General features: G+C 35.6%; 1 protein-coding gene across 1 annotated transcript in view; it reads right to left on the bottom strand.

Annotated features, from left to right (window-relative positions):
- Window positions 1-14,806: 14,806 nt before the first annotated feature.
- The window catches only part of LOC149067613 (synaptosomal-associated protein 25-like), a 41,572-nt gene continuing 38,206 nt past the window's right edge, over window positions 14,807-18,172 (bottom strand). The window contains exons 7-8 of the mRNA XM_089252454.1: window positions 16,960-17,104; window positions 14,807-16,831 (exon numbers count right to left, since the gene is read on the bottom strand). Of these exons, the coding sequence (XP_089108580.1) occupies window positions 16,766-16,831; window positions 16,960-17,104 (211 nt within the window). The 3' untranslated portion in view covers window positions 14,807-16,765. The remainder of the gene's footprint in view (window positions 16,832-16,959; window positions 17,105-18,172) is intronic.

Here is an 18,172-nt window from a genome sequence, read left to right as displayed (position 1 = left end):
CTCTTAGGAAGGCTTTACTGGAAGCTTACACTGGGAAGATCACAGGAATTGTGAGAATTATGTTCAGCGAATACCACGAGAATGATGAATATTGTTCTAGGACCACGGGAATCACGAAAATTTTGTTTTGGAATGGGCATTATAGAATCATAAGAATTATTCGCTGGGAAGATCATGAGAATGATGAAAATTATGTTCTGGGCTTTCACCGCTTGTGTGCTATTCAAATATCGTCACCGTTCCCTCGTTCTAATGCGGTGTTTCCCAAAGAGGGCGATAGAAGTTTCGGGTATAACATATGATCCTATGGGTTTGGTTAAGTTTGGGGGCCGATAAGATGAAGGAAATTTCGGAAGAAGGGGGTGATGGAGCAAAATGTTTGGAAAACTATATTGTAATGTGATGCTCTTGACTTAACTTAAATTACTCGAATTTGCCAACTGGTAAACGCGCATCTGTTAAAAATCGATCAGAAAAAAGGGCTAAATGAAGTTTAATCCTCATTTCCGCGTTTAGTGAAAACCTCTTGATGAAGGTTGCTAAATTTTTGGTAGTTTTTGCAACAGCTGTCAATTAGAAAGCACAAGCATAGTATGCGATTCAGAGATGAATTTTGAAAGAAAAATTCTGCATGATTCTACGGGGAATCGAATCACCGTCCCGTTGCGATCCGTGTGATAAGTCCACTATGAAACAGAAATACTGATATATTTTTCTTTCTTAGCATATATATACATGTATAGACGCCTAATGGGATTGTACCTCAAGTCAACTAATCGCTTTTAACAAAAATTGTGCTATTAGATGGCGACATAGAGAGAGATGATACCACTCTCCGCTATTGATACAAAGTAAGGCGTCTTGAAACCAAAGCCGCTTGAAAGTCCCCTCTTAATGCAGCTTTGGTTGAAACCCTTAGAGGGCTCATTGAGGGTGAGAAAGCTAGTTTTCTGTTCAACATGACGTCAAAGTGACGTCTGATCGTCAGAAAAAAAGGCATAGGGCAGCTAAGACGCCTTCATATACAATAAAGGGTATAAAGGGGTTCTAAGGGCAGCTATGGGTTATAGTGTAATACTGACGTCACAGTTCGCAGTAATGGCGGATGATAAGTCGGCCTGGATCTTTCTCTAGTGGTTATAATACCAAGTACAAATGATATGGATATGACGCAAAGAATTTTGGAATTAACTGCCTTTCGCAAAGAAGAAAGCATAGGTGCGTTGTGATCAATTACTATAATTCGGTTAACGCAGAGGCTTGTTGAATTTTCCGTCCATAATAAATTTCCACGGTATACAGTCATCCGTACTTTGCATCAGTCAGGGCCGGATTAAGACGTTTAATGGCCCTAAGCACTTGAATGGTTTTGATGCCCCCCCCCGGTCCCTACAAGTATGTATTACTCGATATTGAGAATATTTGAATCTATAAAATGAGAAAAAAAACCCATTTAAATATGAAATTCTATATTCCAGAAGTAAAATAATCTAAGGCAGAAGCATGGTTTGAATATTTTTCAGCACTGACATTGAAAAAGTCTTCCCCCCTCCCACTTTTTTTTTGTATTTTTCTTTCATATTTTCCAAAAAAAACAGATCTTAGATTTTTTTTTCAAAATATTTTAAAAACATTAAAAGATATTTTCTCCCGTCGATTGCTCGCTAGGATTTCATAAACTGGCTTCAAAAGCAACCACGGAATCCTCGCATGGCCGATATTACTCAGAGGCACCTTATTTTTTGTGAACCATAGTCATTAAGTACCTGTTATTTCTGATACATTTTCCAGTTGTGAAATACAAATACAACGCCACAACAGGCAAAATGTCCAACGAGGTGGCTAAGAAGAAGATGCCCATAACAAATATGGATGTCATATATTTCAAAAATACCGCAACTCAATTTAAAATGCAATTAATAAAAATTATAAACAATATATACACGTGATAAAATATTATACAATGCCCATAAGAATACTTATGGTTGTCTTATTCTAAGTATGGATAGCTTCTCGATTTACCCCAACATGTTTATCGTATTTCTTTTTGAACGTGCCAATTGTGTTACAATTTACTACTTCCGGGGGTAAGCTATTCCATTTATTAACAACCCTATTAGAGAAAAATTCCCTGCGACACCATAACCTTGCATTGTCCCTCACCAATCGATACCGGTGTCCCCTTGTAAAAGCAGTCGATTGGCGGTGTACTAAAAGTTCGTGGTCCATCCTATCCATCCCATTGAAAATTTTGAACACTTCGATCATATCTCCTCGACACCTGCGTTCGTCCAATGTAAACATATTCAAAAAATGAAGTCTCTCTTCATAACTCAAGCCCTGTGTGCCAATAAGGACACGCGTAGCTCTTCTCTGCACCCCCCTTGAACCAAGTCTATGTCCCTGTGCAGGTATGGTCTCCAAAACCTTACAGCATACTCCAGTCCAGGACGAACTAAGCCTCGAAAAAGCGGAAGAATGACTTTAGGAGAACGTGAACAGACCTTTTTGAAAATGAAACAGAGTATTCAATTCACTTTTTTGACCACCGCTGAACAATGTTCAGAAAACCTAAGCCGCTCGTCAATGTGAATTCCCAAATAGGTGACCCTAGTTCATGCACAGAGACGCGGGGGAGCGTGGGGGGGGGGCAGTGCCCCCCCCAGCGTCAAAGGTGGAGTCGACTGATCTAATGTATATATGAGCTGACATCATCATCGTGCCCCCCAGCAATAATGACCTTGCCCCCCCCCAGACTTCCAAGTCAATTGCCGCCTATGCCCTAGTTGCATCCGGTATTGTGACACCATTCAACTCATAAGAGAACCATGGGTTGTTCGAACCAAAATACAAATACAAATACAAATACAAATACAACACCACAACAGGCAAAATGCCCAACGAGGTGGCTGATAAAAAGATGCCCATAAAAATATGGTTGTCATATGTTTAAAAAATGAGCGACCATGCACTTATCAACACTAAACGTCATGCTTCATTCATTTGACCATGCTGCAATCCTGTTTAAGTTGGTCTGCAGCAACTCCCTATCGCTTTGATTCCTGATTGTGTGTGCGTGAGAGAGAGAGAGAGAGAGAACACGAGAATGGGATTGGGGGAAACACACACACACACACACATTCTCGTGTAAACGCTTCAAGCGTTTACACGAGAATGGGACCCGATATAGTTTGACCCGATGGAATGCCTTCTGGAAATCAAGGTAAACAACATCTACATTTTTTATCTTACCCAAAGCCTTAGTCACGTGATCATAGAAGCAAAGGAGGTTAGTCACACACGATTTCCCATTCCTGAACCCATGCTGATTTTCCGACTATACATTATTCTTACGAAGGTTTTAACAACTGGCTGTTGCGAAGATATATTTTGGAAAGAGAGAAAATTTAACTGCCCCTGCGGGGAATCGAACCCACGTCCTTTCACTTTCCGGGTGAACACCCTAGACCACTTTTTCTCTCTTTCCAAAATATATCTTCGTAACAGCCAGTTGTTAAAACGTTCATATGGTAGTGGAGAGTGACATCATCCTTACATTATTCGCGGAGAACGCGAAGAGACTTTTTTGAAAATGAGATCAAGCATTCTATTCGTTTTTTTGACCACCGCTGAACAATGTTCAGAAAACCTAAGCCGCTCGTCAATGAGAATTCGCGAATCGGTGACCCTAGTTGCATCCGGGATAGTGACACCATTCAACTCGTAAGGGAACCGTGGGTTGTTCGAACCAAAATGAGCGACCATGCACTTAACAACGATAAACGTCATGCTCCATTCATTTGCCCATGCTGCAATCCTGTTTAAGTTGGTCTGGAGCAACTCCCTATCGCTTTGATTCCCGTTTACCCCCATTAGCTTCACATCATCTGCGAATTTGCTAGTTATCCCATCCATACCCTGATCGAGTTTATCGATAAAAAGTGAAAAAAGTATGGGGCCAAGGACACTTCCTTGAGGAACTCCACTTGTGACGCCTGTCCAACCAGAGAATTCCCCGTTCACCATAACTCGTTGCGCCCCATCTCTTAACCACGATTCTATCCAATTCAGCAAGTTGCCCCCAATTTCAATCTCGTGTAAACGCTTCAAGAGTTTACCATGTTGGACCCGATCGAATGCCTTCTGGAAATCTAGGTAAACAACATCTACATTTTTGTTCTTACCCAAGGCCTTAGTCACGTGATCATAGAAGCAAAGGAGGTTAGTTACACATGACTTCCCCTTCCTGAACCCATGCTGATTATCCGACAATACATTATTCTCGTCTATCCACTTCACAAACTGCCTTTTGATAATAATTTCCAAAATTTTCGAGAGGGAGCTCGTCAAACTCACTGGACGATAATTGGACACAATTATTCTCTACAACCCTTCTTAAATATCGGAACAACATTAGCAAGTTTCCAATCCCTTGGGACGATACCCTCAGCAACACTACTCCTGCATATCTGCCCAACAATTCATTAGCACATTCTCTGAGGACCCTGGGATAGATATCATCTGGTCCTGGTGCCAACATGTTTATCGTATTTCTTTTTAAACGTGTCAATTGTATTACAATTTACTACCTCCGGGGGTAAGCTATTCCATTTATTAACAACCCTATCAGAGAGAAATATTTCCTGCGACACCATAACCTCGCATTGTCCCTTACCAATCGATACTGGTGTCCCCTTGTAAAAGCAGGTGATTGGCGGTGTACTAAAAGTTCATGGTCCATCCTATCCATCCCGTTGAAAATTCCCCCCCCCCGCCCACACACACACACTCGACATTTTAGTTTTTTCGTTAGCCAATGAATGTGGTGGGAGTAGTTCCATTCAGTAGTTTTTTCATGCTAAGAATCAAAGCCGTCTTCAATGGGTACGGTGGCCCTGGTATCAATAGCGGAGAGTAACATCATCGTCTCTCTCGGTAACTGGTAATTATTTTGGTGTCTATATAAGAAACCTCCAAAAATTTTCCCGTGTTGACCATCCTGTTGTTTCGGATTTGTCTCGACAAAATACGATCACCCTAAGGGTACTAAAAATTAGTGAAAGACAACATTTTCTAATCCCTACTAATATCTTGGGTAAGGTGAATGAGACCCCCGTACTCTCTCTTTTCAATTCTTATTTTTTGTAGTCTCAAAATTTCGATGAAATTATTCTATTTTTTCAACGAAGCTTATTCGAATCTTCTGTTGGGGTTCTTCTTCGTAACGTATGACTACCATCGTACCATCTTCACTGCAACCATGCATATAGATAATATATAATTTTATAGTTTGAAATACAATAACAAACTTTTTATGGAATTCATAATAATTTTAAGGCAGATTCCACACGAGTGTCATGTTATGTACGAGATTTTTCACGTCGTCTGGACTTGCTACAATGGCGGACGCAAAAAATAGTGCACCACTTCATGGACTAGAGTTTTTTTTTTTCTATCAAGGGAAATCGGTTCTGCGCGGAAAAAAAGCACTCGTGATGACTTCTTGTGCGTTGCGGGAATTTTTGCGAATGGGGATAATCTAGCACGTCCTAGAGATAGAAGGCCTCCGCACGCGCTGCTCGTGACGTCAGCAAGTAGTCCATTTTCCATCACAATATTCAGGGGAAAAAATAACCTTCTCGTGCCAGTATCATCGTTGTGCGGAAAAGAAATGATCGGGCTCAGAATTGGCGATTTCCATGCCCCATATCCAATCACTATGCGGTATTTGTGAGCCAACCAGGAAGATTCTACGCCAAAATAAGAAACGAAATAGGATGCTGTGGTTCAAAATGTGGCAAACTTGCTAAATAGTTTTAATTACGTAACAGATAAACTTGGCAACCCGTGTGGAGGCCTTCTATCTCTAGGAGGTTCTGGATAACTGGATAATCGCGCTACCAGCTATTCCGCGATTTCACGATTTCTTTCAGTGAAGAGCCCTATTTAGTCAATCACGTCACTTCTCGGTTTACCATAATTCCCACTTTCTTAATGTCATACGATCTGTTGTGCTTTCGATCACACGGCTTCGTTATTAACTTCGATTAACATGCTGTATGCCATACAACCATTGTTTACTTTAATTCGAGTAAGGCCGGTATTATACTGTAAAAGTTTTGTAAAAGTGCTTTGATAAAACTTGAAAAATACAACCAATAAACTGATCGGTTGGATAAGCTTGATAACATTTTTTTGAACATTATTATTGGTCTTAATAATTTCTTCCACATATTTTTGTTATAATATTTAATTCATTTATTATATACTAAAATTTTAAAATTTGGACAAGCACTTTTATAAAACTTGTATAGTGTAATACCGGCCTAAGGGAAAAATGGAAATTCCGCGTTTAATGGTAGCGAGTGATGAAGGTAGTTATACATTTCGGAAGCGGCAAAATTTTTACGCCCAAGTGGGCTGTACAAAAAATTATATGTTTCAGGAAGTTAACAGTCTTAGGCCCATACCCAATAACTTAAATGGTGTTAGTGGCAAGGGGCTCTGAACTTTTACAAAGGTTCGAATTCAGCTCGTTCATTTAATCTTTTTTTGTCACTCCTCTTCCGAAAATGATTTAAATCTTTTTATTTTTCTTTGCTGATACAATAAATTACAATATATTTTGCCAACTTTTAAAATTTTAGTATATAATAAATGAATTAAATATTATAACAAAAATATGTGGAGAAAATTATTAAGACCAATAATAATGTTCAAAAAAATGTTATTCCTTTTAGTATCTTTTCTCTTTCGAAGTTCTGATATTTCAATAAATGTTTAAATATTTATATCTGTTTACGATTATTAACATGCACGATATATTTTTTATACTATAATTTATCTGTTTATTTTTAGTCGATTTGCTATCAAAAAATGCGTTGACAAATTGGAGAAATTTTTTACAAAATTTGCAAAGATTTTCTACCGCATTTTCAGACATTTTAAATCGTGTGATCCGCCTTTAGCTGTTTCAATATTTCAGTTTGTGCTCTTAGTGTTTAAATTTGTTGGTTTAAAAAATTATATCGTTTATACATGGCATTGAAAATAGCGCGATTACCCATTTGAAATGTCTCGCGGAACAGCGGTGGAAATATCTACCTTGTTTTACACCGCTGTTCGGCGATCAGATACGAAAATGAAAATATCATAGAATTACGCGAATTATCGTAGAGGTTGAAGCAACATGATGGGCTGTGTGGAGAAAATCACGAAAAAAATCGCGAATAGCGGTGCATTTGCGAAATACGCGGGCCATACATGGACAGCCAGACCGAACTCACGCCAAACCTCACATTATTGACATTGCCACCAGATGGCAACTTATCCGAAGATAATATCACTCTTCAGTAATGTGAGCTTTGGCCGCCTGAGTTAGGTCTGGCTGTCCATGTACGACCCCGTTCAGCCAACACCGTTTATAGCAGAAAGCCTCCGCTCGAAGCTCGTGACGTCACTGAAATTGTCCATTTCACCTATAGTCATTGAATATACTGCAAAACAGATAGATTTCGCATACGTCGACTTGCTATATCCAATGGCTACAGATGAAATGGACGACTTCAGTGACGTCAAAGCTTCGCGTAGAGGTTTTCTGTTATAGAAGGTGTTGGTTCAGCGCACACGACACGAGTTCTAAGGAGAGAGGATTGATTGCCTTTGTAGTCTAGTGCGCTCACCTTGCAAGTGATAGGACATGGGTTCGATTCTCACAAGGGCAGTTGAATTTTCTTTCCTAGATTTATCTTTGCATCAGCCAGCTGTCGAATCCTTCGTTATAATAGCAGAGAGTGACATCATCTTCCGACATTTTAATTTTATCAACTCTCATATTACAATGGCACGGAAAAATTCGGTGCGGATCCCATGCCACCCAGCTGGGAGAACTAACAGGGTTCTAGCACGGGATGGATCTTATTATAAATCTTATAATTACTTATACGTGTACACGAAGATTGGCTTTTCGCTGAATGACGTTGTATCCTGTGAAAGACCACTCTCGGGGACAGCGATTACAATAGATTAAGGGTAACGAAAATTGGGTTACGAAATACGAGGTAACATGATGTTCTCTAATGAAAGTACATTCTGATGAGTGGTTCTTGCCATCAGTAGATCTGGCAAGAAGTGGGGATGTTCCATCGCTGGAAGCATCATTGAAAGAGATCAGCATGGAAGAGAAGCTGTTTTCGTGCAGCGAGAAGCATCGTACTATTCATACTGAATGGTCATGCTGATTCTTCCATGTGGGTTCGATAATAACAAAAATGTTTTGGAGTACACCCAGGTGCGGATTGAGGACAATATGTCAGGAGAGGAGACTTATTATTTAGGTCCATTGAATCGTTCCGAACTTCATGGAATAAGCCATCTTTTTCATATCATTCGGCTTTTGGAAGGGGCGTTCATCCCCTTCTGGATCTAAGCCTGAGATACCCACACCCAGTAGAAAATGTATGTCGCTTATAAAACGGATATATATATAAAAATACACAATTTTCTCTACTGAAAAATATATTTTTTTTGTATTGCACATTTTTAAAAGATGCTTCTGCAACATGTAATGCAGTGGTTCTCAACCGGTGCTCCGCGGAGCCCTTGGGGCTCCTTGTGCACTCTTCAGGGGCTCCGCGGCCGTTCGAGGAAAATAAAAAAAACCAGTAAAATTAAAAAATAATAATTATAAATATTTTTAAATAGAGTAAAATTAAATCAGTAACATTGATGAATAATTAAAAAAATTGGCCTACGGAGCTCCGCCATAGAATTTTTTCACTTAAAAGGGATCCGCGAGTCAAAAAAGGTTGAGAACCGCTGATGTAATGTAATGTGCAGAAAGACGTCACTCCCCGTTACTACAACAGACACGAAAAACTGGCTCAATGAAGAGATATCGGTGTTTCAGGGAAGGAAAATTTATCTCTGCCCTCATGGGGACACAAAGCCCGGTTTCTCGTTTGCCGGACGAGTGCTCTACCAGCTAAGCTATGCAAACAGATAGAATTCGCCCCCCCCCCCCGGAGCGTACATATATGCTGAATGGCTCGTGCAATGGACGGCGGCAACATTCTGCTAATAGATCGCAAATGACATCAGGGCCATTAGATGGCGACGTGCATGTGCATGCATGTCATTTGCGAGCTATTAGCAGAATGTTGCCGCCGTCCATTGCACGAGCCATTCAATCAGACACAACACTAGATATGCACTCAGACTGTTAGGCACACACACTTACATCTCCGGGACAACTCACTAGGTAGTAAATTGCCCAAGGCGATAGCCCTAAGTTGTGCTCAGTTTGAAAAAAAATCTAAACATATACGCACGCTAGGTGCGGGGGAGGGGCGAATTCGGTCTTAAATCTTAGCTGGTAGAGCACTACCAGCAAACGAGAGATCGGGATTCGTGTCCCCGTGAGGGCAGACATGAATTTTCCTTTCCCTAAAACAGTGGTTCTCAACCTGTGCTCCGCGAGCCCTTGGGGCTCCATGTGCACTTCCCAGGGGCTCCGTGGCCACTCGAGGATAATAAAATAAATCAATAAATTTGATAAACAAACAAAAAAAGAGGCCTAAAGGGTACCGCCATATAAATAATATACTAAAAAGGGCTCCGCCATAGAAATTATACACTGAAAAGGGCTCCACGAGTCAGAAAAGGTTGAGAACCGCTGCCCTAAAACACCAATATCTCTTCATTGCCAGTTTTCCATATGTGTTGCATGGAATGTTATGTTTTGCAGCTATTCTTAAAAATATTATACTGCGAACTTTATTTGGCTTTTGCTGATAGGCTTATTCATTCATCAGTTTGGTACATTGAGATCTATATATATATTTTTGGTATGACTTTCATTTATTTAAGGGCGAAGCTATAGTCAGTGCAAAGCTACTGCTAAAAAACCAAACCAAGCTTAGTTCTTGTACACCAGTGCGCAAAATATTTTTTTTTCATTTGAATTTGAAGCAAGACCTATGAACCCAAAAAAAAAAATCAAATTTTCGATAAATAACAATGTGATATATAAATTTTCACACGATAGGATAGAATTAAAGTAGTCGTAAAATGATCATGACTATACGAACTTGGCCACGAAAATTATTAGCAATTAAAGATCGTCTGAATCAAGGTTCCCACTGGCTCTTTGCTCGTATTAATCGCAGCAGTTTTGCTTATCAGACAAAAAAAAAAAAAAAAAATTAGCCAAATCGGAGAAAATATTGGTCGAAAAATTATTAGAAAAATAAATTGCTTGCTGCTTTAGAGAGAAGACAATGAACACGCTTATTGTTTGGCGAATTATTTCTTTTATTTAGTCGCCAAGTGAAACATTTCATCGTGATTTGTCACAATGGCGATGTGTAATGGTAACCTTGGTCTGGACGAGACGTGGCACTGTTGCATTCTAAATGTATTTAAGCGAAGATGGGACTGAAAATGACGCCGTTTCTTCTCATCAATCAAGTTTGGTTTAAAATAACAAAAATATGAATGATATTCGAAAAACAATAGATACCCAAAAAACTTTTTGATTTTCCATGAATGGAATATTTTAATGACATACTGAAGCTGTGTACAAAAGCAGTGTCATTAGAGGTCATCTGATCACACACACTATGTACATTAAAAAAATGTCTGTACAATGGGAATCTACGGAAAAACGAATCACATTCAGATTTATTATCACTACAACAGTCAAGAAAGATAAAGTCAACATTGCTTCTACCGTGTTTCACTGTCAAAAAACATTATCTTTGAGCTCTAGGGCTGTACTTTAATTGTACTTTCATGAGCAGTCTGCTCGCCCCATGCAAAGCAAGAGACACTTGTTATGTAATGCCTTATTTCGAACTATTCGTTGTTTTCGATTTTCAACCTTCGATAAATTTACACTTACATGGGAGACATTAACGAATTGGCAAACACTTACGTGTTTAAGACCTGTACTTGCATCATCCGAATCAAAAAAGATTCGAATGTGCATCATCACACAGAACTTTGCTACTGAAATCCAGCTCAGTTAGCTACAGAAATTAAAACAAACAAAAGAATGAAATTTCAAGGAGAGAAAAAAAAATTGTTTAAATTTTTTTTCAGTTTTCACATGTCCTAGAAAATAAATAGATAAGGCAAGTAACTTTTTCTACAACCATTTATCGTTTCGATATGCATTCAGCTTTCAATAAATATATTGATAGACAATTCCAATGTTCTCAAGCAGTTTTACGAAATTCACTGTAAGAAAGAATAACAAGAAATATATAAAGCATTTATATCAAATATATTTCACGGCAATAAAACTGAGAAATTTGGAAAAAAAATCAACAACGCAAAGTAATTCTATCTATTGATTGTGTTAGCAACCGAATCGATAAATTTCTACGTAATTTTTATGCGTAATCTAACGAAACATAACAATGAAAAAACAGAAATAAGATTCCATTACATGCAGAAAACAATAAATAAATAATATTGACAATTGAGTTAATAAGTAAATAACTAGCTTTTGGCAAAGTCCAATTACACTCTGACAAGGCACTTGAGCCCACTAATACTAAAACATCAAAATAGTTACTCAACAAGAAACACGAAGACGACTGGTTACTCAAAGTGCCATAGCATATAGCACCAAGTTAGATAACATTCACTTTTCACCTCGTACTCTTCCGTCTCCACTGCTATCACAAGTGCATAGTTTTTTTTATCTGTTTTTCTTTTATAACGAGGGCTGTGTAAACTTATTTGCAAAGATCGTCACGAAGAAGACGTTAGGATTGACTTGATATGGAAATTAGAGTTTGCATAGAGAGCTTCTGGTATTGCTTTTTTTTCATTTATGTGTATATAAGGTATATATAATCATGTTGGAGAATTATTCCGAGTTCTCAGAACAGCTTCTTTTACAAGGCAATAATATATTTGAATTCACGACAAATTTCAATTAAACACACACACACATCATAAATTGAAAAAAATATCCAAGACACATTTCGATTTGAAATAAAAAACGTTTCTCACTTACACATTTCGAAGCATAAATCTCAAAGCACGATTGTACAGCAGGAAGTACCCAAATGCCACGTATGCTTTGGTTCGAGTTTCAAGTTACCATGTAGTAGTACGTGTATATCATGAACATGTATTGAAAATACATCGATACGTATTCTATATATGGTAATTCAACGCATTTACAAAAAATTTAAGAATACATCAATGATTTTTTAGAACACGAATACACAATAAGAAACACTGGCACATGGTTAAGAACACAAATGTACATATTCAACGCGGAAAATCTGCAAGGATGAAGTATTTATTCAACTCAAAAATTAGTAGATGCTTTTAAAAAATCTCTAAAATTCAAATTTTCTATAAGCTCCGTATTATATTCATAGCATTAAAAGGGTCGGGTATCATTTTGTTTTAAAAATAACCCACTCTACTATTTTCATAAATGAGGATTGAAATTTTTGGTAATTTGCTACACTATGTGTCAAAAAAATTTCCTCACTAAATATTTGCTTAAATGTATATTAGATCGAATTTCTTTAAAACAATTAACTGGTTAGTAAAACCTATAGTCTCCTATATATTAACTCTTTATTACAGATATTGTATTTTAACGGGTTAATGATGGGACAAATGAGTTCATTTCATGCTGATCAAGTCCATATGAAAGCAGTCTTAAAATTTCATCATTAAAAGTTACTCAAACATAAATCGGAAGACTGCAGCTCTTTTATTCCAGATATTCAATTGGATTTTTAGTTCTTCAAAACTGTAAAAATTACAATATTCACTGGGAGAGTATTTTTGAAATACGGTAGAAAATTCATCGAACTAAACACCTAAATATTCTTTGTTTTAAATATATGTAGGATTGTGCCAGCATATAGTGCAGGAAAAAAGTGCCGTGAAGTTTCATTTTTATAAAAATGTATCTACGATAGTTTTCTAATGATCTATATGAATGTATATAATATAATTGGAAGTATATATATGTAGAAGAGAATGTGATTTTTTTTGGAGTTTTTTCCGGAATATATTCATTTCGGGAAAGTTGTAGGAAATGAAATTTTACAATCCTATATTATTCTCTTTATAAGAGCCAGTAAATTGAAGGTATTTCAAAAGAAAATAGATTTTTTTTGCATATATGACACTTCCTGCTCTAATGCTTTTTGCTGAATGATTCGAAATTATAATTTCTTTAAAAAAATATTTTTGCCTGATAAGATGCTGCACATACATTACTTTTTTTTTAAATTTCCCATATCTATAAACATTTTATTTGAGGCCAAAATAGCAAAAGTTATTGTTAACATGAAGCTCTAAAAATGTCGGCTTTTAATTATTACCTAATTAGATGCGGGGAATAATGTCAAGTTCATATAGTGGAACGCAGGCATTTATAACAACTTACGATTATACCTTCTGTGCGTAGATTATTTCTGTACAAACTTTCATTTATGTTTCATTCATACAGAGACCGAAAACTTTTCGATTCCATATATATTTCATCATGTAGTCCTCAAAGACATAGTATATATTATATATGTATGTATATATTTTACATTTTTTTTTATATTAAGCTGTTATTCTCAAATAACACCTAACATTTAGAAGGAAAAATGACCACGTACTGTATCTTTAAATATTATTTCTATATACATTATTAAACACTCATCGTCTTAATATTTACGAAGCAATATTTAAAGGTGAGCCACACGAGTGGACCGCCTTTAATTACCAAATAATTAAATAAATAAATAAACAAGTGAACCTGCCCCTATTTTATGTTAATTTACTGATTGGTCCGTGCGTTAGATAAATTCTAATTGGTGAAACGGATTTAATATTTAAGTAATTATGTATTACTTAAAGCAACTTTGACATTATATAGTGGCATATTACCGGTCATTTATCATATAGAAAATAAAGTTAGTACTAAACCAAGATGTCATTTAGTAAATATTTAGTTTTGTGATTGACACACACTTAAAAAGCCCATCAAAATATTCATAATAAAACCGCTTAGTTGGAGAGAAAAAATATTAAGTATTGGTATTGTCTTAAAAAAATAATAAAATTTGAAAAATGTGAAATCCAATCAGAGTTTCCGCTGGCTTTTTTTTTATTAAATTTGCCAAATCGGAGAGAAGATTAACTAAACTAATCCACGGTTTTGAGACATTGATGTATAGAAACTTGTCATTGCGAGTTCATTATTTTGTTTAGTTACCAAATGAATAATTTTATCACGATTTGGCTCAATGGTGATCGGCCGCAGGAACCCCGAGTCCAACCATGACCTCAAGTAAATATCCAGAAGAATCAAAATTTAATAATGCTTTAACATTGGTGCATTTTCGAGTATCACTCATAGCAGGATTATGTGTGTATATATACATACATCACACACCGAAATGCATTTTTAACATGTATTTCAGTTGTTAGGGTATTCTCTGGATGAAGCAGGTAGCGATGAAATCACAAAAAAATTATTCAAACTTGTTGCAGTATTTTTTCTCACAATAATTTAAATGCTAGTATATAATATATTCCAAATATAAGTATAAATGAAATTTCACCAAAATTTCGTTTGTACTTTTATCATGCATTATTACACGGTATATATAAAAAAAATGTTACAAAGTGAGTAAAAAATAAACAGAAATATCTGTATATTATACTTTTCAGAAAGAATTGGCTCTTTTTAGGATGACCATCTATTCAATATAGTGTTCTTATTAGGAAAAAATGTTTCGGTTGATACTTTTGGTTGAGTTTTCTTTCTTTTTTTATGGAAAATGTTTTTTCTATGAAACCATGAAAATATATTAGCTCTGTGTAGAAATGGATAATATTCAGGAATGTAAAGAATCCAGCTTTATTGTAGGCTGTAAAGGGACCAGGTATGCATGAGCTGGCACTACTAACAGTGATTGTTTGCTTGGTTTTCTCATAGGTGGTCATCACATCTGTCATTAAATTCATCCTTGCAAAAACATTATCGAATAATTTAGTTTACACAATGAGTGAAAAAATCGATTTTTTTTCCATTTCTGTGAGTGTAAGAAATCTAAAAATTGACACATCGGTTGATGATGGCGTTATTAAGTAAATACTGGAGAAAATATCTGTCAGCAGCGTTATTAACTGTGTTGCATTTTTACGCTATAAGAAGGACTCACAACGTAAAAATCAACATAGAAAAAACAATGAGACATTTATAAAATAATTATCCAGGTTATAACTCTCATCAGACGCAATGCGATTAATAAAACGCAGCAGCTTTTACGTCAGAGTAAAATAAAACTTTCTTGCCATATTTTGAATATTTCAACAAACGCGATAATTCGAAAACCCTCTCTTTTATCTTTGCCGTGAAATGCATCGAAGCAAAAATAAACGAATGTATCACATGATTAGCTAAATCTGATCATTTGATGAGTTCTAACTAATCACAACGTCAAAAAATATTTTGCCCACACTTCAGAACTTCTTACGGCGAAGAGTACATGGAAAGGAATTCAAATTCACGTTAAGGTAGAGACATAGACGAAAGTTGTGCGTCCAAATGTCTCATTGCGTCTAATGAGATTGTCCCTTTCATACGCAATCAAATATGCGTAGGAGTATAATAACTCGGGTGATGTTTGTATGTGAACGTTCATTCATTCATTCATTCATTGAACACCCAATGTGTATATATATATATATATAAGAAACGATTCAAAGAAAAAATTTGAAGTGGAACCACTAATGTGTTTTAGAATATGAGATGCTTACATCATTTTTTTAGAGCAAAAATCCAGTTTTTTAAATACAATTTTAAGGACACGAATAACATACAATATATATATTCGTTTAACAAAGCACGTAAGTTTAACGAGTGCACTTGAGGCCACAACATTCCGATAATGTTTTTCTTCACAGTAAATACAATAAATACATAATCTTATTGTGTTTATAGTATATTTTGTTCACATATTTCAAGACAGTGTTCATCAATAAATACCTGAAATCACTTATATTTTCTGAAAATCAAAAAGCATTTTTTTTGTACACAATAAACACTGGAAAAATACAGTATAATATATTGATCTTCACATCTCACTTCAAACCTACTATTCAATTAAAAAGAATAAGGAGTAAATACTTCTCGCCACTTCTTACAGTAAAATCTATACGACAATCCGTTATTAGTGTTAGAGGACAGGCCGCTTCATATAACTTAGCATTATTTGGGGGACTCTACTGATCAACTGAATCGAAAGATCTCATTTAGATTCTTGGGAAAATTATTTCTCCGGTGTGCTGTTTGTTTAAAAAACGTAAATGAAGATGAGTAATCATAGAAATTATCTATAGAGTGACAAAAAAATCAATCAATCAATTAAATATTGAAGTATGTATAACAGTTACAAAATTTTGTGCAGAATCACAATTTTTTGATTAAACAAAGAAAAGAAATTAAGATTTTAAGTAGAACTGAATCCAAATAATGGAATTATATTACATAAATATTCACGATCAAGATTTTGTGCATGAAATAACGAATAAAAAATATTAGTAATATATTTTTAAGATAATGGTTAACGTAATTTGAATCTGTGAGAAATGTTATATGTATTCCCATCAACTTATAAGGAACTGAATAAAAGTCAACTCTATTTGAAGAAATATCACTTCCAGTATTATCCAACGACAGAAATTGAAAAGTGAAATGAAGCGAAAGACCTGCCACTGAGCTAAACTCTTAATCCTTGAGAAGCTTAGTAGCCCTCTGGTTGGCTGCCGTGATGCGCGTCTTGTTTGATTCAGCCTGTATAAATAAAGGAAAACACGCATACACAAACAATTAAAATAATAATTATGCATATCTTCAAGCTTTCATTTAACATTCGCAATTCATCATTTAAAATATTATAAATATCTCTTGGTTTATTTTACCTTCAGATTGATCCTGTCGAGTTGCCTGTTTTGCGAATCCATTTCGCTTCCCATGTCAATAGCCATGTTACGCAGGTTTCCGATCATAGTGCTGACTTGTTGCATATTATCTTCCATCTCTTCTTCTCGCGCATCGTTCGTAACTCTGCAAAAGATGCAACATTAAAAAATTTTATTCGAGCTGATTTCTATAACTCTTTCAGACCCTGGTGCCACAAATGTGTGGGTTCAATATTTTCTTTTGACTTCAGGGAGTTTAACTTAAAGGATTGCGTGTGTTTTGAGTTAAAAATATGCTGAATATTAACTTTGGGGGCTTTCATCAGAGGGCAGCACTCAGAGTTGAACTTTCAGGGGGGTTTTTAAGTTCCGAGAAATGTGTGGTATATTACATAAAATTCAGCAATAAAACTCTGGAAAAAATTGTATGTGAGGATGAATGTATTTTGCATCATCATGGTTGAAAAAATTTGAAAGAAAAAATGAATTATTTTTTCACAAAAAATTTGAAAAAGTCAAGTCTTTCTCAGTCAATTTTTACTGTAAAATTTCACTAAACTTTTTTTTAGTATCTGTATACTGTATGAAACATCATATACATTTAAAACTGCCTTTGTTTCTTACTGTAATCATGAAATATGGATTTTTTAAAAAGGCAAAAATGTTCCAAGATACAAAATGGGGTCTTGTACTTTGAAGCATGCACTTTTGTACCTTGAAACAGGGTAAAATTACGAAGACAAAAAAAATACAAATATTAATGGAAAACTAATATAATAAGTATTTTAATATAAATTATAAATTGGAATAAAAATTAAATCAAAATAATGAAACAAATATGACCATTAATATATATACCAAAAATTAACAATAATGGAGGTAGAAACGTATTTATATAGATGAAGTGCATAATTATTCTACATTATTCATGTACAAAGGAAAATGGAATGTTTTTAAATCTTTAGTTCTGTCAGTTTCTTTGATGCTAGGTGATTGCATCGCAGATACAACATTCGTGATGTCAACATTTGGTGCATCTGGTATTGATGAACAATAAAGTATTTTCTCACCTTTCCTACTAAGGAAATTCACTTGGTAAAAGTTTTTTTGTGGGCTCATCCCACACTGTAAATTTTATGTTTTTTCAACAAATTTGACCAAGAAATAACCGAAGGTGAACGGAAGAGAAGAAATGGATATAGCTGAAGTTTTT

The sequence above is a fragment of the Pholcus phalangioides genome, unplaced genomic scaffold (assembly GCF_987345545.1).
Source record: "Pholcus phalangioides strain wild (caught in Gottingen) unplaced genomic scaffold, Ppha-v1.0 ptg000029l_1, whole genome shotgun sequence".
Taxonomy (NCBI): Eukaryota; Metazoa; Arthropoda; class Arachnida; order Araneae; family Pholcidae; genus Pholcus; species Pholcus phalangioides.
Note: the sequence above shows the minus strand (reverse complement) of the source record. Positions and strands in the feature narration are given on the sequence as shown.